General features: G+C 53.9%; 2 protein-coding genes across 4 annotated transcripts; one reads left to right on the forward strand and one right to left on the reverse strand.

Annotated features, from left to right (window-relative positions):
* The first annotated feature begins 696 nt into the window (after nucleotides 1–696).
* On the forward strand, nucleotides 697–19,816 carry ABCC10 (ATP binding cassette subfamily C member 10). Its single transcript, XM_054569402.1, has 22 exons — nucleotides 697–771; nucleotides 1,035–1,206; nucleotides 3,161–4,379; nucleotides 5,744–5,971; nucleotides 6,600–6,756; nucleotides 7,043–7,152; nucleotides 8,690–8,769; nucleotides 9,380–9,551; nucleotides 10,899–10,997; nucleotides 11,415–11,604; nucleotides 12,123–12,200; nucleotides 12,353–12,547; nucleotides 12,942–13,095; nucleotides 13,272–13,461; nucleotides 15,398–15,741; nucleotides 16,081–16,250; nucleotides 16,752–16,912; nucleotides 17,231–17,484; nucleotides 18,464–18,609; nucleotides 18,696–18,793; nucleotides 19,030–19,142; nucleotides 19,427–19,816. Exons 2-22 carry the CDS (start codon nucleotides 1,046–1,048, stop codon nucleotides 19,578–19,580), a joined length of 4,473 nt encoding a protein of 1,490 aa, XP_054425377.1. The 5' UTR covers nucleotides 697–771; nucleotides 1,035–1,045; the 3' UTR covers nucleotides 19,581–19,816.
* Nucleotides 19,817–19,874: 58 nt separating this feature from the next.
* Nucleotides 19,875–23,796, reverse strand: DLK2 (delta like non-canonical Notch ligand 2). 3 transcript variants are annotated; one of them, XM_054569399.1, is made up of 5 exons: nucleotides 23,706–23,796; nucleotides 23,364–23,427; nucleotides 22,027–22,157; nucleotides 21,431–21,575; nucleotides 19,875–20,724 (listed from the first exon to the last, which is right to left on the reverse strand). In XM_054569399.1, exons 1-5 carry the CDS (start codon nucleotides 23,779–23,781, stop codon nucleotides 19,989–19,991), a joined length of 1,152 nt encoding a protein of 383 aa, XP_054425374.1. In that variant the 5' UTR covers nucleotides 23,782–23,796; the 3' UTR covers nucleotides 19,875–19,988. The 3 variants fall into 3 exon arrangements, with proteins under 3 accessions (XP_054425374.1, XP_054425376.1, XP_054425375.1); XM_054569401.1 differs by having other exon boundaries at nucleotides 21,431–21,482; nucleotides 22,045–22,157; nucleotides 23,706–23,781; XM_054569400.1 differs by having other exon boundaries at nucleotides 22,045–22,157; nucleotides 23,706–23,781.
* Between the last annotated feature and the right edge of the window lie 670 nt (nucleotides 23,797–24,466).

Here is a 24,466-nt window from a genome sequence, read left to right on the forward strand (position 1 = left end):
TCAGCCCGAACACAATGACAGAGACAAAGCATTTCACTCCATTACACCACTGCTGCCCTCAAAAATTTATTGTGGAACTAATCTAAGCAAAGCACTTGCTCTGAGCACTTCAATTATTAAACTTTGTCAACAGTACTTTGGTATTGGTATTATTACGTCCTTTGTACTAAGTAATTGGGGTTCAAAGAGGTCAGATAATTTTCCCCAGGCCATGTGTCCTCGGAGTAAGGATGGAAATAGTTTAATGTCCCTAAAAGGCAATATTCGCCCCTGTAGCACACATTCGCTTCCTAGAAGAACTTAAACTTTAAATGTAATGCATGTACCTGATAGTAACCAGTAGGCATATGAGAGAGAGTACTCTATGTGAGAGTGCGTGAATGACGTCGCACTACAGCTGAGATCAGTGCACGTGCAAGTGAGGTCTCGTAGGCGGGTGGAAATACAAAGGTGCCGCGGCAGGGACGCGCCTACGTAGAGACGCCACCCGAAGCCGAAAGCGGTGAGCACCGGTGCAAAAGCTCTGTGAATGGGAGGGCGAACAACGCCAGAAAAGTCATCCTGCCTCTAGGGGGTGCCAGGCAAGCGTGGCCCACACCCCAACTCGGCAGGCAGCACACTCTTTTGCCTCCACCAGTGCTCGGGATCTTGGGATCCGGTGAAAAGCAGTTCTTCAGGTTACAGGTTCCGGACCTCAAAAGACGCGTAAGTGACCAGCGCAGAGGTCGGCCAGCTCCAGGGAGACAAACCACTTCCCTCTGTGCCCTTGAGGTAACGCGAGAATGGACGGGGTCTGGCTTCAGGAAGGATGCAAGGGGAGGTCCCGGTTCGAGGGCGGGGTCGGAGGGCGGAAGACGGCTGGGACTCCCTGTCAGGGCCCGCTGACGCCACCCCTGCAACCGTGTCAGAATCCCAGCGCCCCTACTCCCCCACCTCCCGGGCGCCGGCTCCCTGCCTGGCCGTCACCCTTCGGGACGCGGATTCCCCCTTCCTCGGGAGGAACTTTCCCTCTCCACCTTTGACTTTCCCCGCAGGTGAAGCCTCCATGGAGCGGCTTCTGACCAGGCTGTGTGGCACCAGCGCATTGCAGCCGCTTCCGGTGTGGGAGGGGGACACCACGGGCCACTGTTTCACCCAGCTGGTGCTCAGCGCCCTGCCCCACGTCCTCCTCGCCGTGCTCAGTGCCTGCTATTGGGGAACCCCTAGGTGGGTAGAGACGGGGTGCACACACATCTGTCCGTGTGTGCCTGCAGACCTCTCCCAAAACCCACATCTACGCGTCAGTGTAACGAGAATGGTGGTCTCTAGAGTAGGGCAAGAGTAGAATAAAACTTGGGCATTACCACTTTGCATCAGGGTGGCTGTTTTGGAGCAAGTTGCTTATCTTTGCTGAGCCTCATAACATTGTTGAGAGGTTTAAATCAGTTAATGCATTTAAGCATAATGCATTTTTAAATCGTCAATTTTGTAGATTTTCAGATGTTCAAGCACAACTGTCATGAATTAGAGGCAACATTGGGTGAACAATGTTTTTAGCCAAAAAGGATAACTTGTGTTGAAGTTGTAGGACCAGTTTCTCACCACGTCTGTCTCTGAAACCTCGGTGTTCCTAAGCTAAGAAAAGCACATGCACATGGCTGGAGAGGACGCAATAGGGAGAAGAGAAGAGCAAAATCAAAACCCTAACCCTACCCAGGTTTGGAACTATAAGGTACAAGTGCTAAACTCACCTTGGTTTTGTACTTAGTACCTGTATGGCTAGACATGGCAAAGTTAGTCTCACTGGTTACTGACAATAGTATAGTCTTAGCCTCCGAGAATCTTGAGTCTGATGGATGGAATGTGTCCCTAGCCAAGATGAATGAGGGAATCAATGAATCCCTTCCTTGGGTAAGTGAAGCTTTGGGCTCGGAGGAATCCTGTTCTGTCTCTTATGCAGAATGAGACAAAAGACAAGAGAGGGCTAGTCAGGTAGCACAGACATCCACAGCCTGCTCACGGAGTTCCTTTGGAAACTCACAGTCTGATGACAAAGCAGGCAAAGCAAAGCATTGTGTAATCAGTTGAGACTGTGGTTATCTCACTTTCTCACTTCGCTCATCAGACTTTTGTGCCTTGTTGAAAAGGCACAAAATCTCAACCGGGAAAGGACCTTAGAAGGCTTTGGGTCAAGAGTCTTCACTGGTCACTACTGATGAAGCAAATGAGATGCATAAAGGGGAAGAGTCATGAAACTGGTTGATGGCCAAGTTGGGGCCAGTGGACCAGCCTCCAAAGGCCCAATGCTCTTTCTTTGGTCTCCACATCTTAAAAAACAGAATTATTAAAGGTTGACTTTTATCCCAGTGTAAACCCCTCCACATAACTGATTAGCTGGACTTTTTAAAGGAAACCTGAAGCATTTTAATCTACAATTAAACTTTTTCAGTAACCCACCCCTGCCAGCAAAGGGAACAAAAGATTTAGTCCTCATTTTATATGAACTTTGAAGACATTCTAACATTCATTGCTGCAGGCATGTTTTCTTATACTTGATTTTTAACGCAGACAGACCATCCTTTTGTTTATTAAACACATGTTTTGCATGCCAAGAAGGTATAGACAGGACTGGAAAGAGGTTTTTCTTCAGCTAAAGGAGTCACAGGAATGATCCATGCCACCTTCTACAAACAATGGAAAGACTGAGAGTAGAATATTCTGAGGCTTCATAAAATTTAGTCTGTAAGAGTGTAAAAGGTATCTGTCAATCAAATTTGTATTCATCTAATAGTGCTTCAGGTGGATTTAAGAGTTATTTTAGGTAGATATTTCTGTGAAAATGAGTATTCATCCTGTAGTGCTTATCAGTATTAAAATATAGAATTTTTTTTTCCTAATTAGAACTTTGTGTTTGGTACAACCTTAACTCAAAACTATTCATTTCTGTGATGAAAAGCTGATCAGAAATGATGTGGTTAGATTAGAAAATGGATTAGGTTAATCCAGGAAGGCTTCCTGGGAGAAAAGCCTCCAGGTTCCAGGGTAAAGTGGGGTTGGAAGTAATGTGTATAGGGGAGGAAAGGGAGTTGATTCTCTCCAGGGAAGTGAGTTATTAGAGGGATGTCTGGGCCCTGAATCAGCCATGATGTCCTTCCTTTTCTTTTTCCCTCCTTGTCCCCAGGAGTCCAGATTACAACCTACCCTGCAGTCCCGGCTGGCGCCTCCGACTCACAGCTTCCTTCCTGCTCTCCACCTTTCCACTGTTAGACCTCCTTCCAGTTGCTTTGCCACCAGGGGCAGGCCCAGGGCCTATAGGGCTGGAGGTGCTGGCAGGGGGCGTGGCAGCTGTGGCCTGGATCAGCCACAGCCTGGCATTGTGGATGTTAGCTCATTCCCCTCATGGCCTCTCCCAGGGGCCCTTAGCCTTGGCTCTGGCTGCCTTTCTGCCAGCCCCAGCCCTAGTGCTGACCCTGCTATGGCACTGCCAGCGTGGCACACTCCTGCCCCCACTTCTCCCAGGGCCTCTCTCCCGCCTGTGTCTCCTCATCCTGCAGCTAGCTGCACTCCTGGCTTATGGACTGGGCTGGGCAGTCCCTGGTGGGCCACGGGGACCCTGGGCCCACGAGCCCCTCCTACCTGAGAGACAGGAGCCCGAGATAGCTGAAGATGGGGAGAGTTGGTTGTCCCGTTTTTCCTATGCCTGGCTGACACCCTTGCTGGCCCGTGGGGCCCGTGGAGAACTCCGGCAGCCTGGGGACATTTGCCGCCTTCCCTACAGGTTGCACCCAACCTACCTGGCCCGTGTGTTCCAGGCACACTGGCAGGAGGGGGCCCAGCTGTGGAGGGCCCTGTATGGGGCTTTTGGGCGGTGCTACTTGGCACTTGGACTGTTGAAGCTGGTGGGGACCATGCTGGGATTCTCAGGGCCCCTGCTGCTATCCCTACTGGTGGGCTTCCTGGAGGAGGGGCAGGAGCCACTAAGCAATGGCCTGCTGTATGCCTTGGGGCTAGCTGGTGGGGCTGTGCTGGGCGCTCTGCTGCAGAATCAGTATGGGTATGAGGTACGGAAGGTGACACTTCAGGCACGGGGGGCTGTGCTGAACATCCTGTACCGGAAGGCTTTGCAGCTGGGTCCCAGACGCCCTCCTGCTGGGGAGGCCCTGAACCTACTGGGCACTGACTCTGAGCGCTTGCTTAACTTTGCTGGGAGCTTCCATGAGGCCTGGGGCCTACCCCTGCAACTGGCCATCACCCTCTACTTGCTGCATCAGCAGGTGGGTGTGGCCTTCGTGGGTGGCCTGATCCTGGCGCTGCTGCTGGTACCTGTCAACAAAGTGATTGCCACCCGCATCATGGCCAGCAACCAGGAGATGCTGCAGCACAAGGATGCGCGGGTTAAGGTGAGGGACTGCGTGAGGTCCCTTAGCAATCTGGAGACCCCTCCCCGCCCAGCATCCTGGTCCCCAGGTCCTGCCATGCTGCACAGTGCCTGAGGGAGTGAGTGTGATCTAGAAGTTGAGCTCAGACTGGAGAAAGACATGAGTTCACATCCCAACTTCACCTCTTAGTATAATCACCTCAGATAAGCCATTTAACCTCTTTGAGCCTCCATTTTCTCATCTGTAAAATGAGGATAATAGTTTGCCTCATAGGGTCATTGTGAGGATCCTATGAAGTAATGCTAGGTATGCTGCCAGTCACAAAGTAAACCCTAAATAAATGTGGCTTATTAGTAATATTATAATATTCATGCAGCCCTGAGCAGCAACCCTAGGGGGTAGAAAGTCTGTCTGGGACCAAATGAGTTTTTAGGGATAGATCCAGGACCCAAGCATCCTACGTCCTCATCTAGGGCACCATCCCGTAGCTGCATGCGGTAGAACCTAGGGCTACCCCAGCTGCCTCTTGGAGGTGGGCTGTGGAGAAGAGGGTAGCTTGCTTTCCTACCTGGGCCAGCTGTAGGTGTTGAGCATCTGGCTGAGTCAGTTCTAGGTTCTAAAATGATTGTGAGTAACTTCACAGAGAGGATGGCAGGCCTGGGGGTCCATGCAGCATAGTTGGTACCGTCTTACTGGAATAGCTGAGAGTGCTAATGGGTAGGGGACTGACCTTGATAACTGGTTATAGCATGAGGCCTTTTCCCTACCCATGACAGACCAGGTCTCTAGGGCCATCTGGGAAGGCTCCAATGCCTCCCTGGCTTGCAAATGCTAGGAATTGTACATCCTCAGAGCTCCTCTGGCCCTTGCCCATCTTACCCGGGCCCCTCTGCCTGTCTGACCCTAGGTTGCGGTGCGGCCTCCTACACCTGTATTCTCCGACAGGAGTAGTTCCCATACCTCCCAAGCCATGGGCCAGACTGGTGACCAGCCCCCAAAGCCCTTATCTTCTGGTTTTGGGAAATAGTCCTTAGTCCCTCACCTAACAGAAGGAATGCTTTTACCCTGGCATGGTAACCCTCTGCCCTTTGCACCATTTCATCTCTTAGGAAGGCCGGGGATTCCAGCTCTGACCTGTCCTCAGCTGGAGCATGTGGAGAAGTAGAAGACTGGGAGGGGAAGCAACCCAGGGCTGAAAAGGGTTTGAGGGCAGGACTTACAGAAAGAGCTGAGGTGAGGGAGAACACCAGCGTAGGAAGTACAGGGTATCTGGGGGGCTCAGAGTACTCGGCGTCCTCTACTACGAGCCTAGGGAAGACTAGGCAGAGGACAAGGTACATAAGCAGTGTTCCCGCTTCACTCTGCTTTCTTGTCCCCATCCTTAGCTCATGACAGAGCTGCTGAGTGGCATTCGGGTCACCAAGTTCTTCGGGTGGGAGCAGGCGTTGGGGGCCCGAGTAGAGGCCTGCCGGGCTCAAGAGCTGGGGCGACTCCGGGTCATCAAATACCTGGATGCAGCCTGTGTGTACCTGTGGGCTGCCCTGCCAGTTGTCATCTCCATTGTCATCTTCATCACCTATGTCCTCCTGGGGCACCAGCTCACTGCCACCAAGGTAAGGGCTGGGGAAAGGGGCTGTGAGGATGGCTGTAGGGAAGCCTGGGAGGGAGGCAGCAGCAAGGAGGCTGCAGTGGAGTGGGGAGGTGGGCTCAGGCCGGCTGTGCTGGCTGGGAAGAAGGGAGGGAGGGGATCCCTGGCTGCCTTTCCTTTCCCAACCAAGGGAAATTCTCTGGAGGGACCTTTTTCTGGGGCCTCACTTATGTAACCCTTCCATCTGCGAAGGAATTTCTTTTTACCTCTTCCTTTCTTTCTAGCTTCCCGTCAGGCCCAAGTTCTGTGTTAGGTTCCCTTATGATCATTCTGATGGCCTTGGAGGGGAAAGAAAAAAAAGGCGCAATGCCGCTTCTGCCCAGGGTCAAAGGGTTACTAAGAAATTCTGAGAAGGTCTGAGAATGGGCTGGGCCTCTGTGCTTCAGGTACAGTCTGGACCCCTGAAGGAACATCTGGAATTTCTAGGATTCTTTGAGCACCCACCTTTACCAACTCTGATGCAAAGGTTTTCCAGCCAACCTCTCAGTTCTGTTGCTGCCCTGTTCTCCCTCCACAGACCCATCCACAGGGCCACCCACACTGCAGGCCTTCAGATGCTTCACCCCTCGCCCCCTTCCCTCCAACCCACTTAGGTATTCACAGCCCTGGCACTGGTACGCATGCTCATTCTTCCTCTCAACAACTTCCCTTGGGTGATCAATGGCCTCCTGGAGGCCAAAGTGTCCTTGGATCGGATCCAGCGTTTCCTCGACCTCCCCAACCACAACCCCAAGGCCTACTACAGCCAAGGTAATGGGAAGCTAGAGGGTAGGACCTGGTACAAGGTGGGAGGGAACTGTGGCCCCCTGGGCACTGTACATAGATGCTACCAAGAGAAGCTAGAGGCAACAGAATCCAGGTAAAGCATGTGGCCATTTCCTGCGGGGAGAATCCTCAGACTAAGACTGAAGCTGAATTAGCCCTGGTCAGACAGGTATGGGACAGGCAAGCTAATGCCATGCCCCCAAGTTTACTCTCCCCAAGCAGGTAGGTGATGCCTTACAAGGCCAAATTGAGTGTCTTCTTCCCTGTGCAGATCCCCCCACAGAGCCATCTACAGTGTTGGAGCTGCATGAAGCCCTGTTTTCTTGGGACCCAGCTGGAACCAGCCAGGAGACCTTCATCAGTCACCTTCAAGTGAAGAAGGTTTGTTGGTCACACAACCCAGGAGAGTCCCCAGACTAGGAGGGAAGCTGGGGAGTCAGTGGCGGATGAACAGGATAGAACCAGTCGTAGCTAGATGGCCCTGTAGCTCTTATTGCCAAGGGAAGGATTAGAGAGGTTTTAGTGAGTAGGGTCTAGTTGAGGAAGAGATGCGACCTCATCTCTGAATGTCATTCCTTCACACACAGCTTTTACAGAGCAGTCACATCTCTCTGTGGTCTTCAGACATCTCATACCCATCCAGTCTAGACTAGCAAGTGTATTTGTCTCCTGGATCCTCCATGTTCCCTAGAGGCTGTCCAGTTCAGAACAGACCCCAGCACTTACCCAGCATCCCCCCCAGGCTGAGGACTGGGAAGAGGCCCAGTGGTGGCCCAACAACTCCTTCTGCAAAGGGTTTTGCAAATAGAATAGATAATCCTCTGTAGCCTGGTGAAAGGAATCACACCCTTGTGATTCACACCGCTGTCATACATTCTCAAAGAAGCGCTTGGAAGAACATTCCTAGCAAAACGGTGACTCTTGTTCACCCCAGTCTTGAGTTTTCACTCTCCACTGACCCCTGTCCACCCTTTGCCCCACATCTCACCTCACCGTTCTCCAGCGGTACCTGAACTGTCTCCACCACATTTGGCTCGCATTTCTGGCTTGGGCTGTATGTTTGTTTTTCCTCTTATTTCAGGCAAGATAAGGCTAGGGTTTTTCAAAGGAATTTTTCTAATGTGTCATTTGGGCTTTTTTGGATATGTCATAGAAACCCACTAGAGCTGGCTTAAGCAAATAAGAATGTATAATAAGGATACAGAGATGAATTGCAGAGTCCAAAACCAAGCATGCAGTCCAACCTCAGGAGCAGCCCAGAACCAGGCCCCGGCTTGCAGAGAACTCTTTCCTTCTGTCTGCCGTTTTCTCTGTATTTTCCTCATTGTTCTCTCTCTGAGGACCCACTCTACATTGTGCAGAAGATACGACTGCAGAGAGCCCTCCTACTTACTAGCCATAGCCAGAAATAGGGAGAATTCCCAGAGAAGGGTCTCAGATTGGTCTGGTGCCCACTTGTAGATAGGTCAGCCCTGGTTCGCTGGAAGGAGGCATCACAGACCGAGCTCCCAGAAGCTTCTAGAGAAGGGTGTTTTTTCTTTTTATACAGGGAGATAGCTCTGTGAATGTATGTTACAACTAAGAAGTGGAGGGAACACAAAAAATGTAAACTGCAATTCACAGAAATGGACACTTCTGAAAACACTGCTTTTTGCCCTGAGATATCAGAAACCTAACAGCAGGTAGACTTAGCCAGCCCAGCATCCAGGCCCCAGAGCCTGGAGTCCTCTCCTCCCGTCTCACCATTCTGGAATGCTGTATTAGATCTTACCTTGGAAGTTCTTGGGCAGTTTTCCCTGGGGCAAATTCTTTCCCTAACTGAGACTTACTGAGGCCTGGAGAGAAGCCTCTATGGGATGATTGGCAGCCCAGGGCCTCAGAAGGGAGACCTGACACTTACTTGTGTGGTTTTTTGTAGGGTGTCCTGGTGGGCATTGTGGGGAAGGTGGGCTGTGGGAAGAGCTCGCTGCTGGCTGCTATCTCTGGGGAGCTCCACAGGTAAGCAAACTCTAGCATCCCTGTCCTCCACTCTGCCCTTCAGCGAACACTTACCTAGCCCCTGTTACGTGGTGGACACCTTTTTTAGGGGCCAGAGATGCCAAGATGAAGAAGACATGGTCCCTTTCTTGGGAGACTTTTCAGTCTGGAAAGGGGGAGACAGTCAAGAAAGTGAGTTATCATAATCATCACACCAGACTGTTTTAAGTGCTATAATAGTGAGTGAAGAAATGAATGGAAACATCCAGCATCACTACTCTTTGAGAAAGTGTGGCTGTGCAGGGAAGGGACCCAGGGAAGAGCCAAGGTGTGAAGGAAGGTCTTCTTCTTTTATGGTGAGAATGCATGAGTCCAGGGTAGCAGCCACACTGTCTTCTGAGCACATTCAGATAAGATAGCTGCTTGGCTTTGTCAAAGAGCAATTTCTTCCCTTCCCTGTCCAGAACGAGCCTACAGCCTCCTTTAGGTCCTCTCCACCTCCATGGCTGCCAATCCAGAGCCATGTGACATGAAGGGGGCCCTCTGTAGAAGACAGCAGTCTGGAAGGGGCTGGGCATGAAGAGGCTCAGCCTGGAGCCAGCCCCCATGCTGCTGGCCTGGCTCTCTGCAGGCTGCGTGGACGGGTGGCAGTGTGGGGGCTGTCCAATGGCTTTGGCCTGGCCACCCAGGAACCCTGGATCCAGTTTGCCACCATCCGAGACAACATTCTCTTTGGGAAGACATTTGATGCCCAGCTGTATAAGGAAGTGCTAGAGGCCTGCGCCCTCAATGACGACCTCAGTGTGAGTGCCTGGCCCCAAAACCTCTTGGCCACCTGCTTCCTTGTGTCCCTGACACCTTAAGACCAATACTTGCTGTTCTGGGAAGGGGTTGGTTCCACTCAGTCGTTCTTACCTCAGACTGGCCATCAGGCTTTGGCCAAGCTGTTCAGCTCCTTGTTCTGTGTAGGACTCAAAGGAGTGGTGGTGACGGTGTCCCACAGAGCAGCCGGGGGAACCCCAAGTCTTCTGTGGCTAGGGAAGGGTTCCCTGTGAAGCTTGGCTCTGCATAGGTCTGGCTGGCAGTTCTTTTTTTTAAATGATTTTTTTAAAGATTTTATTTATTTATTTTTAGGGGCGGTGGGGGGAGGGAGGAATAAGGAGAGGGAGAAAAAACATCAATGTGCAAGAGAATCATCAATCAGTTGCCCCTTGCATGTCCCCATATGAGGACCTGGTCTGCAACCCAGGCATGTGCCCTGACCAGGAATTGAACAGGCACCCTTTAGGTTTGTGGGGTGATGCCCAGCCCATACTGGTCAGGGCTGACTAGCAGTTCTTATTCGAGAGTCCCTCCCTTACTTCCCAGTGGGGAGGCTTGGGAGAGTCAAGGTTCCTCTAGGGACCTTCCCGGCCCAACCTCCATATCCCTGCAGTACTGTCCTTATCACTACCCTGTCCAGGTAAATGTGGCACTTTGCTAGAAAGGAGGACCTTTGACTTTGACAATGGGGCATCCTAGGTCGATTTATTATTTGTTTCTATATCAAGCACTTCCCAAATGTCTACCAGGAACTGTTCTAGGCACTAAGAAAAGAGATGAATAGCAAAGCTCCTCAGAGGACACACCATCTGGTAGACTACAGGTGCTTCCTCTTGTATAGGGACCCCTTAGCTGAGGAGGTTACTCATGACACTACAGCAAGGCTCGAGGTACATTCCTTCCTGAAAAACCTATGAGAGCTTTCACTTCATGCCCATCATCCTTGCCTGTTAAAAAGGCAGGGTAATGTGATGGAGTGGTTAAAAATCTGTGTTCATGTCTTGCCCCATACTAGCTGTGGAACAACCTTGGGCAACATAGTGACTCTGTCTGAAGCTTGGTCTCATCTGTGAAAAGGAAATAATTCCATCTTTATAAAGTTGTCAAGGGGATTGGATGAGGTGATGCCTATAAAGTGCTAAGCACATAGTAAATATTCGATAAATGCCGGTTACTGGGATTATGGCTTATGCCCCCTGGCTTGCTCCCCCAGATTCAAGGCCAGTCTTTCCAAGCTCCCTGACTCATTTCTATGCAAGGGGATAGGAAATGCGGTAGAAAGTATTGGGGAAGCTTGCTGACCAACACTGAGGAGCCTGTCTCATCAGATCCTTCCTGCTGGAGACCAGACAGAGGTGGGGGAGAAGGGTGTGACTCTCAGCGGGGGACAGCGAGCCCGGATTGCCCTTGCTCGTGCTGTCTACCAGGTGAGTTAAAGGTAGGGGGATCTAGAGCCATGGGAACTTAGTTAGAAGGCATGGGATGGGAATATTGTCATCAGTATCTGATTTTTCCCCCTCTCTCCTCCATGCTTCTGAGCTGTTGGTCCCTTGCCCATCCCACTCTCCTTTTACAGATTCAGGGCAGAATTAAAGGTCCTTTAAAAACTGTTATGTGTCTTGAGGCTCTGGGACCCAGCAGGGCTGAGCACTGTCCCTCAGGCACTGGCCTTGCTTCACTGGAGGAAAAGTCCACCTCAGGTCTCACCCCCTTTTCTTCCTCTGAACTGTCTTCTCTGACTCGCAAGAGCATGTCCTAAGGGAGGACCAGGTTCTGGACCAGGTCCTAGGTTCTGGCCAGAGGACCTAGGACTTGGTGTCCATGATGCCCCCACTACTCTCTAGGAAAAGGAGCTCTATCTCCTTGATGACCCTCTGGCAGCTGTGGATGCAGATGTGGCCAACCACCTGCTGCATAGGTGCATCCTGGGAGCGCTGAGCCACACCACTCGGCTGCTCTGCACCCACCGCACCGAGTACCTGGAGAAGGCTGACCTGGTGCTGCTGCTGGAGGCCGGGCGCCTGGTCCAGGCTGGTAATGTTGTCTGCAGGGCAGGAGCTGGTCAGTGAGGGAGCCATGTATCTGGGTGTAACTGGGGAAGAGGGACAGATGGATTGTCAAGTGCAGACTCTGCCACCCCTCTGTGTGTGGCCTGGTCATCCTTCTTTCTAATGGGAGCCTCTGTTCTGCCTTCACAGGACCAATGTGAGGAAACGGAGGGCAGGAGGGGAAGGAGCACACTGGCAAAAGGCCCAGTGGCTTTGGGACTGGGTGCATTGGGAACTTAGACGCCCAGGATCATTGAGAACACTCTGATGCCTTTGGAGAAGAGAAAGCAATTTTAGAGCAGTCTTTTTATTTTTTAAGAAAACCCTGCAGGATTATTATCTAGAGGGACATGACCATTTGCAAGTTTACTGAGAGAGAAACAGAGGACATGAGGCTCCACCAGAGTGTTTGTTAGGAATTTTCTGAGGTCTGAGGAGAAAGCTCAGCAGTACTGAGAGGTGACTGTGGACAGAGTGCTCACAGGTGCTTTGGCTACCTTCCAGGGCCTCCCTCTGAGATCCTGCCATTGGTGCAAGCTGTCCCCAAAGTCTGGGCTGAGGATGGGCAAGAGTCTGACTCAGGTATGGCTGCAGGATGAGAGGAAGTGGCTTGCTCCTCACCATGACTCTGTAGAGATAGGATTTCTACAGAGTTTGCCTGTCCCTCTGAAACACGAAGGTTTTCAACTGTCAGCCTGCAAGATTAATGCCCCCTGACCTCCCTGATTTTCCAGCCACAGCCCAATCAGTATGGAACCCAGAGAAAGCAAAGGAGGGGCTGAAGGTGGAGGGGGGTACATCTGGCCGCCTGCTGCAGGAAGAAAGCAAGAAGGAGGGCGCCGTGGCCTTCCACGTGTACCGAGCATACTGGAGGGCCATCGGCCCGGGCCTGGCCTTGGCCATCCTTTTCTCGCTGCTCCTCATGCAAGGTAGGAATGAACCCTGGAGGCCCTTATCCCACCCACAGGTCCCCTCACATCCTTCACCTTGTACTAATGCTCACAAAGCCCAGAGATCCACCAGGCATGGCGACAGCGGGCACTATAGGCCTGCTCTCAATTCTGAGAGAGTCCCAGAGGCCAGACAGATGCACTCTGTAGCCATCTTCTGATGTCCCATTCAGCAAATTTGAGATCATACTCTCCCCAGACCTGTGAGGTGATTGACCCAGGAACAGAGCACACACCAGGGAGGACATGGAATAGTAGCAGGGTAGGGAGCGTCAGCAGAGTGAAAAAGGGTAAAAACTAGAGTCAAGGGTAGAAGATTAGGATAAAGAAGGTGAGTCTCTCTCACAGCTTTCTCTTTTCTGTTCCCATCCAGCCACGAGGAACGCTGCTGACTGGTGGCTCTCCCACTGGATCTCTCAGCTGAAGGCAGCCAACAATAACTCCCAGGAGGTGCCAGCTCCTGTCTCCCCGGACTCCCCAGGGCTCCTCTCTGCCCAGCTGCTCCTCTTCTCCCCCAGAAGCTTCTAGTGAGTGGCTGGGGCTGGGGCTGTCAGAGTGGTTGCCAGACAGGGAGTGGGAGTTGTAGGGGCTGGTGTTCCAGGGGCTGTCTCTGGAGAATGGGAAGAGGTGGTGTGGGGGAAGGGAAGGGACCCCCCCAGTGGCCCTACTTTTGGTTACCCACAGCCTCCTCTCCACCACCCAGCACCTCAGTGTTCCTACTGCCTAAAGCTGCCCCCAGTGGCTCCTCAGACGTCCGTTTCTACCTCACCGTGTATGCGACAGTTGCTGGCGTCAACTCCCTCTGCACCCTTCTCCGAGCAGTGCTCTTCGCGGCGGGCACTCTCAGAGCAGCGGCCACCCTGCATCGCCGCCTGCTGTGTCGAGTTCTTAAGGTGAGAGGATGAGAGGGCAGGGGTGGCGTGGGGGCCCTCCCCATACCTGGACTTCATTGGGAGCCCCAGCCTCCCTCCTAGTCCTCAAGAAAATATAGCCCCAAACAGATGAGTGTAGCACTTGACAACTAGAGACCTGGAAAGGCCGAGAGCAGAGAGGCTGCTGGGGTTCAAACCCAGTTACTTAACCCTATGGCTTCCTCCTCTGTAACATGGGGAAAAGAGATTCATCCTCAGAGTCACTTCCATTTTAGACTTCAAGTGCAGAGGGCTGAGCTAACTGCCCTTTAGTTCATGCGAAGTCCCGTTTCTGTTTTATTTACTTATCCCTTTTTTTCTGCATACCCTTTCTCCATTTCCCCTCCTGTCCTTGAAAAGCAGCCACTCTAAGTATGTTGAATATATATCTTTTTGTCTTTTTGTGAAATGCTTATGTTTCGTGTTAATGTATTTTTATAAGTGAAATTTTGTTTTTTACAATTTTTATTTACGGGTCCCAGGATTTCTAAGATCTATCCTGGTTGCTAAGTGTGTATCTATTCTAGTCTGTTGCTTACCCATAAACTTAGTATGAGGATTAAATTAATTAGTATATGGAAAGTGCCTAGCACATACCAAGTGCTCAATTGGCAATTATTATTAATGTTGGCATTAAAGCCCTTTCTTGTCCTTTATCTTATTTGGGTTAATAATAACCCTGTGAAGTAGGTATTGTTATCCCCATTTTACAGATGAGGAAATGGAGGGTCTGAGAACGTGAGTGGCCCAGGCACGGCTATTGCCCTGCAGAGCCGGGCTGTGAACCCACTACTATGTAGGTCTTTCCATTGCCTGTCAGGGGTCAAGCTGCACACCGTTCTGCCTCTCCTCCAAGAGCCAAGGAGGGGACATCTTCAGGCTGTGAAGGAATTCATTTATCACAAACTGTGGTGCTTTAGAAAGTCCTTCAACCTAGTCTACTGCCTTAAGATAAGACTGTTCCCCAAGTAACAGCAGAGTTGGGGGACGGGGAAGGTGGGAGAAAGGGAAAGGAGGCAACCCTTGAGACTGTACCTCCCATTCGTAGACCAAATATCAGGCAGTCACTGAGCACTTACTCTATGCTAGGCAGACTGTGCTAAGGACCTGACTGCTACCTATATGGCTTTTTAAAAAAAATTTTTTTAATTTATTTATTTTTAGACAGAGGGGAAGGGAAGGAGAGAGAGAGGGAGAGAAACATCAATGTGTGGTTGCATCTCACGCACCCCTGCTGGGGATCTGTCCCGCAACCCAGGCATGTGCTCTGACTGGGAATTGAACTGGTGACCCTTTGGTTCACAGGCCGGTGCTCAATCCACTGAGCCACAACAGCCAGGGTCCTATGTGGCCTTTAATCCCCCTAATCCTCCTGTAAGGTGTGGTTCCATTATTATCCCCATTTTTGAAATGAGGAATAGGGGCATTTAAGAGATTAAGCCTCTTGCCTGGGATTTCACATCTACTAAGTGGTAGAACTGGAATCCCAGGAGCAGTCTGACTCCTGAGCCTCAGCGCAAAACCATGAGACAATACTGACTCGGACCCTGGCCCTCACCTCTCTGTCCAGCCCTGGGCAGCCTGGGTGTTCCTCCTGACATCTAACTAAAGCTCACTCACTGGCCTGAAGTCCCCATATTCTGGAGAGAGGCACAGGCATGTCTGGCATAGAGGGAGAATGGCCATCGTGGCCTCTCAGGGCCATCACTGGCCAGAGGGACAGTCTCTTTCTTTTCTACCCTGGGATAGTCTTCTCCAGGCCCCACCTGTCCATCCCCTCTGCTCCCAAACTCTGGGGCCATTTTCCTCCCTTCCTATTCTCTACCTTGGGCCTCCCTCTGCACCCCACCTCCCCCAGGGTTGCCCCAACCCCTTTTCTGCCGGCCTCTTCCCTTGCCCAACCACACCCCTTTTCCAGGCACCAGTGACTTTCTTCGACTCCACGCCTATGGGCCGGGTCCTAAACCGCTTCTCCTCTGACGTGGCCTGTGTGGATGACAGCTTGCCTTTCATCCTCAACATCCTCCTGGCCAACTCAGTGGCCCTACTCGGCCTCCTGGCTGTGCTGGGCTCTGGCCTTCCCTGGCTGCTGCTGCTGCTGCCCCCTTTGAGCCTTATCTACTACCGAGTACAGCGCCATTACAGGGCCTCCTCGCGGGAGCTGCGGCGCCTGGGCAGCCTCACCCTGTCTCCACTTTACACCCACCTGGCCGACACCTTAGCCGGCCTCCCTGTGCTTCGGGCCGCCGGGGCCACTGACAGGTGTGTGGGGTCTGCCTCTCTCAACCAGACCCAGGGAGATGGAGTGCTGGGGTGGGGGGCAGGGGGTCCCTTAAGAAGAAAGGCACGTGGGGAGGCGCGCTTCAGGACTCCTGAGAAGGAAAAGGTGGGTGATGGCACTAAGGGAAAGAGGACAGAAACAAAGGAAAGGGGTAGGAAGGCAGAGCAGACAACTATGAAAGAGGGCGCTGATCTCTCCAGACCCTGAGGTGAGGCCTGTGGGTGTTATAGATCAGCTCCAGGAAGGAACCATTCTATGGGGGAGTCTGGGCAAGTCATTGCCACAGTGGAGTGGCCTCACTTCCTCTTGGCCTCCCCCAGGTTTGAGGAGGAGAACCAGAGGCTCCTGGAGCTAAACCAAAGGTGCCAGTTTGCTTCCAGTGCCACGATGCAGTGGCTGGACATTCGGCTCCAGCTCATGGGGGCTGCGGTGGTCAGTGCCATCGCAGGCATCGCCCTGGTGCAGCACCAGCGGGGCCTCGCTGACCCAGGTACCACCCCGGGACCTTCATTCTCACTTCAGCAGCATGTGATTCCTGTCCCCTGGCCCAGACCTCTTCCTACACTGTCCCCCAGCACTTTCCGCTGCCACCCAGGGTGCCCTGTGAGGATGTGTTGTAATTCTCCTGCCCCCCATTTTAGAGTTGAGGGAACAATCTCAAGAAGTGACTTGCCCAGGTGATGGTGGATCTGGTACTAGAGCCAGTCTTCTGATCTCCGCCCCCTCCCCGCTCCGCCCCCACCCCCAGCACTCTGCCAGACCCACCTGTCTGCCACCTCTCATTCCCTTTAGCCTCTCCAGACCCACCCCACTGCCTTGCATCCAGCCTCCTGTGGTCCTGGTCTGGTGCTGGTGTCTTCCTGCTTCTCTGCTGACCTCCTTTAAATGCCCGCAGTCCACAGCTTGAGATTTTCCCGTTCTGCCTCACTGCCCCCTACATGCGTCCCAGTGTCCAAGCCTCCCTTAGTGGCTGGTGTTCCTCTCCTGCCAGGACTGGTGGGCCTGTCACTGTCTTATGCCCTGTCCCTGACGGGTCTGCTCTCGGGCCTGGTGAGCAGCTTCACGCAGACAGAAACCATGCTGGTGAGCGTCGAGCGGCTGGAGGAGTACTCCTGTGACGTGCCCCAGGAGCCCCAGGGCCAGCCGATGCAGGTAGGCCTGCACCTCCACCCCGGGCCTGGAGCTGGCACCCCGAAGGATCCTCCCGACAGCCCAAGTTCCTTTCACTCCTCACCATTTTCCTCAGCTCCTCCAATGTCCCTGTACGATCTTCCCTTGCTTCACTGTGTCCCTCATCTTTGTGCCCATTCTCCCCATCTCTTCTTTACTTGCCCTCACTTCTCCCACCTGTCCTCTCACGCTGTCCACTTCTCATTATTTCCCCCTCCTCCACTCTGAAACCTCCCTTCTTTTCCCCATGTCTCCCAATCTCACCCATCTCCCCCCTCTCCTGCCCACAAACCCCACCAGCTAGGCACTGGCTGGCTGACCCAGGGGAGCGTGGAGTTCCAGGATGTGGTGCTGGTGTACCGGCCAGGGCTGCCCAACGCCCTGGATGGGGTGACCTTCTGCGTAAAGCCTGGAGAGAAGTTGGGCATCGTGGGCCGCACGGGGTCTGGCAAGTCTTCCCTGTTGTTGGTGCTCTTCCGGCTGCTGGAGCCCAGTTCGGGGCGAGTACTCCTGGACGGAGTGGACACCAGCCAGCTGGAGCTGGCCGAGCTCAGGTCTGGGGTAGCGAGAAGAGGAGAGCCAGACTCCTGGCACTTAGAGGAAGGCCCATCCAGGAAGGCTTTACATAAATTCAGGGCAGCGAGAGTCAGCTGGGGTCGAGAAGGTGGATAGGACAAGCAGGCGAGGATAGCGAGCTCCCAGTACTCAGGACTAGGGTTATAGCTGTGGTCGCGAGATCTCTACTCTGACCCAGGCCCACCTTTCCAGCTTCATCTTTCTTGTACTTCCCAGTATGCACCCTGCATTCTGGACCATCACTGCACCCTGAAGCAGAGCCTCCCCGGGGCTGCTCTCAAGATATTCATCCCCCAGCACTGGGGCTTGGCCGGTGGTGCCCTGCACAACTCAAAACCTGGGCCAGTTGCCCCTGGCCCACAAGAGGCCAAATCTGGGGCCAAACATGTCCCCCCATCACCCCCAAGTTAGCCTAGTATCTTCTCTGAGTTCCATCATGTGGAAAAGACAGGGAAGCTCTGTTCTGAAGCCCATTTCGGATCCCGGGCCCTGGCCCTGCATTCCCTGCCTTTTCTAACTTGTGGCGGCCTGACATTCTAGCTCCACCCCAGGCCGCCATATGGCTCCCCAGGACCCAGTTCCAGGCCCTCCAACCTTGACGTGTCCCTTCCCTTCTATTCAAACTGCTCATTCCTTGCCACCACTGCTGTCCCAGTGATTGCTGGAGTCAGTGCGACACTGTTAGCCCACTCTTATTCCCTGTGCTTTGTAGGTCAGTGAGATGGAAGCTCCTTAGAGACAGAGTCTATGCCTTGGTTTCTCTGGTAGCCCTCACAGCACCTGCGCAGTTCTAGGAGCGGGGTTGACCAACTAGGGAGCAGAGTGAGGGTTACGCTCAGGCCTTCTCCCCAAGCTTTCCTGGAGGTGCTAGACCTATAGCTAAAACCTGTGCTGGGAGCAGAAGTGACCACATCTTCAGCCTTAGACCCCATGTCCTGTCCCTTCCTTCTTCCCCAGATCCCAGCTGGCTATCATCCCCCAGGAGCCCTTTTTGTTCAGTGGGACTGTTCGGGAAAACCTGGACCCCCGGGGCCTGTATGAGGACAGGGCCCTGTGGCAGGCTCTGGAGCAGTGCCACCTGAGTGAGGTGATCGTATCTATGGGTGAGTACCAGGCCCTACCCTGCAGAGTGGAAGAGAAGGGGCAGGGAGAGGCCTGGGACCCGGAGGTGAAGTGCTGTGCCTTGCAGGCGGTCTGGATGGTGAGCTGGGCGAGGGGGGCCGGAGCTTATCGCTGGGGCAGAGGCAGCTGCTGTGTCTAGCCAGGGCTCTCCTCACAGATGCCAAGGTAAGGTGAGAGGAAGGGACATTCGAGAGGGCCGGGAAGAAGGCAGAGGCATGTGAGGGGTGAGGAAGTGAGTTGGGGAGAGGTCTCAGGGGACCAAGTTCGTTTTCCTTTTAGAGCTGGAGGTGGGGAGCGGTAGGCTGGGCTGGGCTCAGCTGGAAGGTGGAGGCTGGTGCTTGGGCAGGAGCCAAGACTAACCCTCTTCTCCGTCCTCCTGCCCACCCCTCCACATGTCCCAGATCCTGTGCATTGATGAGGCCACGGCGAGTGTGGACCAGAAGACAGACCAGCTGCTCCAGCAGACCATCTGCAAACGCTTTGCCAACAAGACAGTGCTGACCATTGCGCACAGGTGTGCAAGTGTCTAGTGTGAGGATCTAGTCAGGGGCTATGGTATCAGGTACTCCAGGGGTCAGGGCCCTAGAGATTCCAAACCCCTGTGAACCTCAGCTCCTTGTTCTCATAGCACATTGTCTGAAGGAATCTGAGGCCCCCTGCCCTGCCAGCACAGAGCCATGGATAAAGTCTGTGGGCAGAACTGTGCTGTCCCAGGGAGGGGAGGAGGGAATGTGGGTCAACTTTCTGCTGTAGGACGTTGCCCTCCACTCCCCTCACAGACCACTTCCTCCCACACAGGCTCAACACTATCCTGAACTCTGATCGGGTGCTGGTGCTGCAAGCTGGGAGGGTCGTGGAGCTGGACTCCCCCGCCACCCTGCGCAACCAGCCCCACTCTCTGTTCCAGCAGCTACTGCAGAGCAGCCAGCAGGGAGCCTGCTGCTCATGCTGAGGACCCAGTAGGTCCTGACCCTCCAGGGTCTCCCTTCTGTCTTACCCTCTGCTGGGTGTCTGAGAGCTGATGTTTGTTTACATTCTTGCCCATGGCTCTACCTCACCGGCGCTTCCCGGGAGGGGAAAAGGTGTCTTTGAAAACCACTCCTAAGGCAGCGTCCCACGGTTTCCCCAGAACCAGGCCTCTGCTCTGGCCCTGTTACATCTGTGACTCCAGGCAGGTTTCTCTGGCAAAGGAGCCCACTTATAATTTCATAGTTTTATTGGATAAAATTCCCATCTTACAGTCTGTGTATTAAAAAAATAATATTTCTTGTGTGAGGCTGCTGAGGGGTGGCAAGAAAGGACCACTCCGGTCTGAGGGGCAGAGGAGGTGAAGGAGGGGGCTCGGGAGCCCCCACGACCATCACAGTGCTGTGGTCTTTCCAGGCTCAGGGGGCAGGTCAGGCGGCAAGGGGAGCCCTGCAGGCAGCATGCTAACCTGGCACTCCTGGTCCTGGCGTGCTGGGGCGTAGTGTAGTGCCGGGTAGCCACAGGGTCCAGGGGGACAGACACCCCGGCGCCAGGCCCTCAGGGTCAGCAACACCGTGGACAGGACCAGGATGGCAGTGAGCGCCCCGAACACCACCATGGCCACCAGGCTAGACTCACCTAGCGCAGCCTCTTGCCTCCGCACCACCTCCTTCACTGAGATGCGCAGCAGACCGGCCCCTGCGCTGTGAGGGACAGGCCCTGTGGCAGGCCCCACAACAGCTGAGGTGGGCCCCGGGGGGATGTCTGCTATGGTGTCAGGGTCCGGGACAGGTAAGACTAGCTCACAAGTCTTGCCACCATAGCCGCTGGGACACAGACAGTCGAAGTCATGGACACGGTCCCGACAGCGGGCCCCTCTCTGGCATGGACGGCTGGCACAGTCATCCAGGTTGATGGTGCAGAAGCGTCCAGCAAAGCCCTCAGGGCAGAGGCAGGAGAAGCGGTTTATGCCGTCCAGGCAGGTGGCGCCGTTAGCACAAGGCCGCATCAGACAGTCGTCTACATTCACCTCACAGTGGGCACCCACAAAGCCTGCCAAGCAGCGGCACGTGAAGTTGAGGGCAAAGCCCTGGTCATCCTGGCACTGCCCGCCATTCTGGCATGGGGAGCTGGGGTGGAGGTGGGAGAGGGCTTTGGTATGGACTCACACCTGCAGGGTAGCCCAGGCCAGCATCCTGACCACTGCCACCTGACCCTCCTTCCAGCAGTGTCACCCTAAGCCACATTCTGAGCCTCCAATGCCTCCTTTAAAAAATGGGAATAAAAGTAATACCCAGCTTCTAAACTGCGAGGATTAAATGAGATAATCCAATGTCAAGCAGTTAGCATGGGGCTTGGCCTGAATGCAAGGCTCAAGGCAAGTGTACTGCTATCCTGGCAGGCTCCTAGGCCTGACCCAGGAATAAGGACAGGCCCAGCCCTACAGGCCCATTTCCTTGTGCATGCAGTGAGGTGTAAGGCTGCTCTGTGGAACATCCTTAGGGGCTGCATGGCAGCTCTCCTAGGAGGATGAGGGGAGTCTGAGTTCCTCAGCCTCCCCCCACCAACAGCCAGAGCAGAGACACATTGATCTGTTACACCTCCAGTTCCTGCAGATCTTTGTTGAAGAAATGGTTCAGAAGGTATAGAAAAGCTGAGAAACCCTGAACTAGGGACACTTCAGCAGGCTGGGTTTTTATCCCCCGGGGCTCCCAGGTGGGACTTCTGACCCTGAGCCCTACAACTTCACCACCACCCTCTCAACAGTCCTTTCTCCTGCTGTAGCCACCAGATTTATATCTAACCTTGAACTCACCCCATGGGGCCAGCACTCACCCTGCCAGCTCACAGGGTCCAGTCTTGCGCTCACAGTCCCGCCCATGGAAACCTGGTGGGCACACACAGTGGTACTCGCCGCCCCCATCGTACACACACTGGCCTCCGTTCCGGCAGGGAGACTGCATGGTACAGATGTGTTCATCTATAGAAAAGACAAGGAAGGCTCTGGGACAGCCCCTTACACCTGGAACTCAGACCTGCCCAGGCCCCACCTGAGGCTCTGTGGGTGCGGCTTCTACTGCAAACCCACCCAGGCTGGTGTGCTGTGGTGGGGGAAAACATCAACACTGAATTCGGCATCAGGCGGCTTCTAGCTCTGGCAATGTCAGTCTGTCTCAGAGTGACTTTGTGCAAGTTCTATCTCATCTGTGGGTCTGTTTCCTCATCTGAAAGATGAGTACGATTTTCTGCAGCTGCCTTGCCTACCTCATGGGGTTAGGTTAAAGGCCAATTCAGATAGCAGATAGGTTTAGTCTAAAATGATAAAATACCACATATTTGAGTGTTTGAGCTGGATGAAATAAATATGAATGGATGTTCTCCCAAGACACATGGGGTCTTCTGACAAACAGCTGCCCTCTCCGCTCCCCTACCTTTGTCACAGAACTTGCCCGCCCAGCCACCGTGACAGATGCACTGCCAGGGTTGGTGGCAGGAACCGTGCTGGCAGCCAGGCATCCTCACACAGCGCTCACAGTGCAGCCCCTCCCAGCCGGGGTCACACCTGATGGGAAGAAGCACAGGATCAGGGCTCTGGGTAGGGGATGTGAGGAAATGAAGGCAAGACCAGAACTTTCAGAAAACAGGACATTTGACCGTCCCTAAGCAGAAGCAGGCCCATCCCAGAGAGGTGTGGGCCGTGTAGGTCACATACATGGAATCAGGTCATCTGACACCAACATTCAAGTCCTGGTTCTGCACTTTGTCTAATCTCTATGAGCCTTAGTTTCCTCAGGGATGTGTTAATGAAGAAACTAAGATCATGTCTGTAAATGCTTCCACTAGCAATCCTGGCACACCTGAGGCTGATCTTTTTTTTTTTTTTCCTTTTTCTTTTTTTTTTTTAAGAGTGACCCTGAGCCCTGGCTGGTGTGGCTCAGTGAATTGAGTGCCAGCCTGTGAACTGAAAGGTCACAGGTTCAAGTCCCCATCAGGGCACATGTGTGTGAGAAGCAACCAACTGCTGTTTCTCTCGCACATTGGTATTTCCCTCCCTTCCTTCCCCTCTCTCTGAAAATAAATAACATAAAAAAAAAAAAAAAGAGTGACCCTGAAAGATCACCAGGACTATCTTCCTACACTAATTCCAGGGCAAAGGCCTGAACTTAAAAACAAACAAACAAACAAACAAAACCGAAAACTCTCCAAGGATGGAGAGTCTGGAACACCCCCAATGTCTCCAGCAGCTTGCCCTGTCAGCTCGTTTCCTTATGTCCAACCAGACACATTTACCTCCTGCTACAGAATTTGCCCGACCCCCACCCTAATGAGTCAATTACTCAAATTCATCAAGAAAGATCTTTCATAAGTGCTTCTCCCCAGCAACTCTCCTGGCAGCCTTTCTTTTCCAGGCTGAGCCAATTCTCTTTACATCTTTCCTTTCTCCCTTTCCTCCCAATCTCCAAACTCTCTCAAGCTTCAGGTCTTTCTCCTGGTATCTTGAGGAGGAATGTTTCAGAATTTCTGGGTCAGACTTGGGAGAGTAAAACAGTGGAGAGACGTAAGCTGGAAGAAAGAAAAGAGTCAAGGAAAAGGGGACTGGAGATGGGTGAGGCTGGCCAATCTGCGCTGTGTGCCCTGGCGGGATGGGGAGTGAACAATAGGGTCTTAAGCCCCTACACACCTGCCCTGGGGCCAGACCTGGTCGTGAGAGTGAAGGGGTGGGAAATGGGTAGGAAAGGGTTTAGGAGCACGTGTTCATAAGAGGTACCTGCAGGAGCCGTCAGGCTCACAGAAGCCGTGGGCCAGGTCACAGAGGGAACTGCAGTCATCGGCTGCAAGAGATTGATGTGGGAGGAATGAGCCAGGGATCCGGGTTGGGCTGCTTGAGATGCGGGTCTCGGGAGAGGATGCGGGGTTCCAGCAATTGGGTGGGCTCGGTTCTGGGGCAGGGCAAAAGAGAGACTCGTCCCATTCCAAAAGGACGACCTGGGTTTCAGCAGCCCCAAGGGTCCGAGCGGCTGCAGTGCCGTCTCTGGCCGGCAGAGGTCAACGTGACCCCCAAACAAGGGACGGCCGGAGAGGGCAGCGACCTGAGCGGGGGTGCGCTCACCTACAGCAGGCTGAACGAGTGCCCACAGGATGCACAACAGGCACATGAGATGTAGGCAGCTGCAGCCGCTGGGCATGGTCAGCGCCGGCCCCAAGAAGGACGGACGGATGGACAGCCGGACGTGCGGACACCTGTGGGACAGCACAGGCTGGGAGGCGGTCGAATGAGGATATGGCTGCACGGATTGCAATTCCGAGTGATAGGAGCAGAGGGGGAGAGGGACGCCCAGACGGAAGAAGGGAGTGGGGGCAGCGGGAGAGCTGGAGCGGAGGGGGGGGGGAGGGTTGAGCTGGCAAGGGGTTTGGACACAGGACTTAGGATCGGGCTCTGTGCGAAAGAGGTGAAGGATGGGCAGCGTGGAGAGAGGTCAGGGCGCGCGAAGACCAGGAGCTCGGAACGCAGCAGAACAGAGGAGCCCACGGGGAAGAGGACAGCGCCGAGGCGCGGCCTTGAGGACAGAGGTTGCGTTCCCAGCAGCGAGCAGTCTCCGATCCCACCCCCGACTCCAGCCAGGGCTTGCTCCCACATCCCCTTCCCACCTCGGCCGCGCTCGGCTTGGCTGCGGCGCCGGGCCTGGAGTCCCCGAGCGCCCCTCGACCTACGCGTTCCTGCCCTCGCGGTCCTCACCTCGGGCTGGGAAGCGGCGCGCTCGGGGCGCAGAGCGAGGCCGGATCCGACGGGCTCCGCAGTGGGGCCAAGCTGGGGCGCGGGGCCGCCCCTAGCGGGCCGCGAGGCCGGGCGCCGAGGCGGCTGCCATGAGA

This window comes from Pteronotus mesoamericanus, unplaced genomic scaffold (genome assembly GCF_021234165.1).
Source record: "Pteronotus mesoamericanus isolate MK-2021 breed Mesoamerican mustached bat unplaced genomic scaffold, CSHL_Meso_final contig_20, whole genome shotgun sequence".
Taxonomy (NCBI): Eukaryota; Metazoa; Chordata; class Mammalia; order Chiroptera; family Mormoopidae; genus Pteronotus; species Pteronotus mesoamericanus.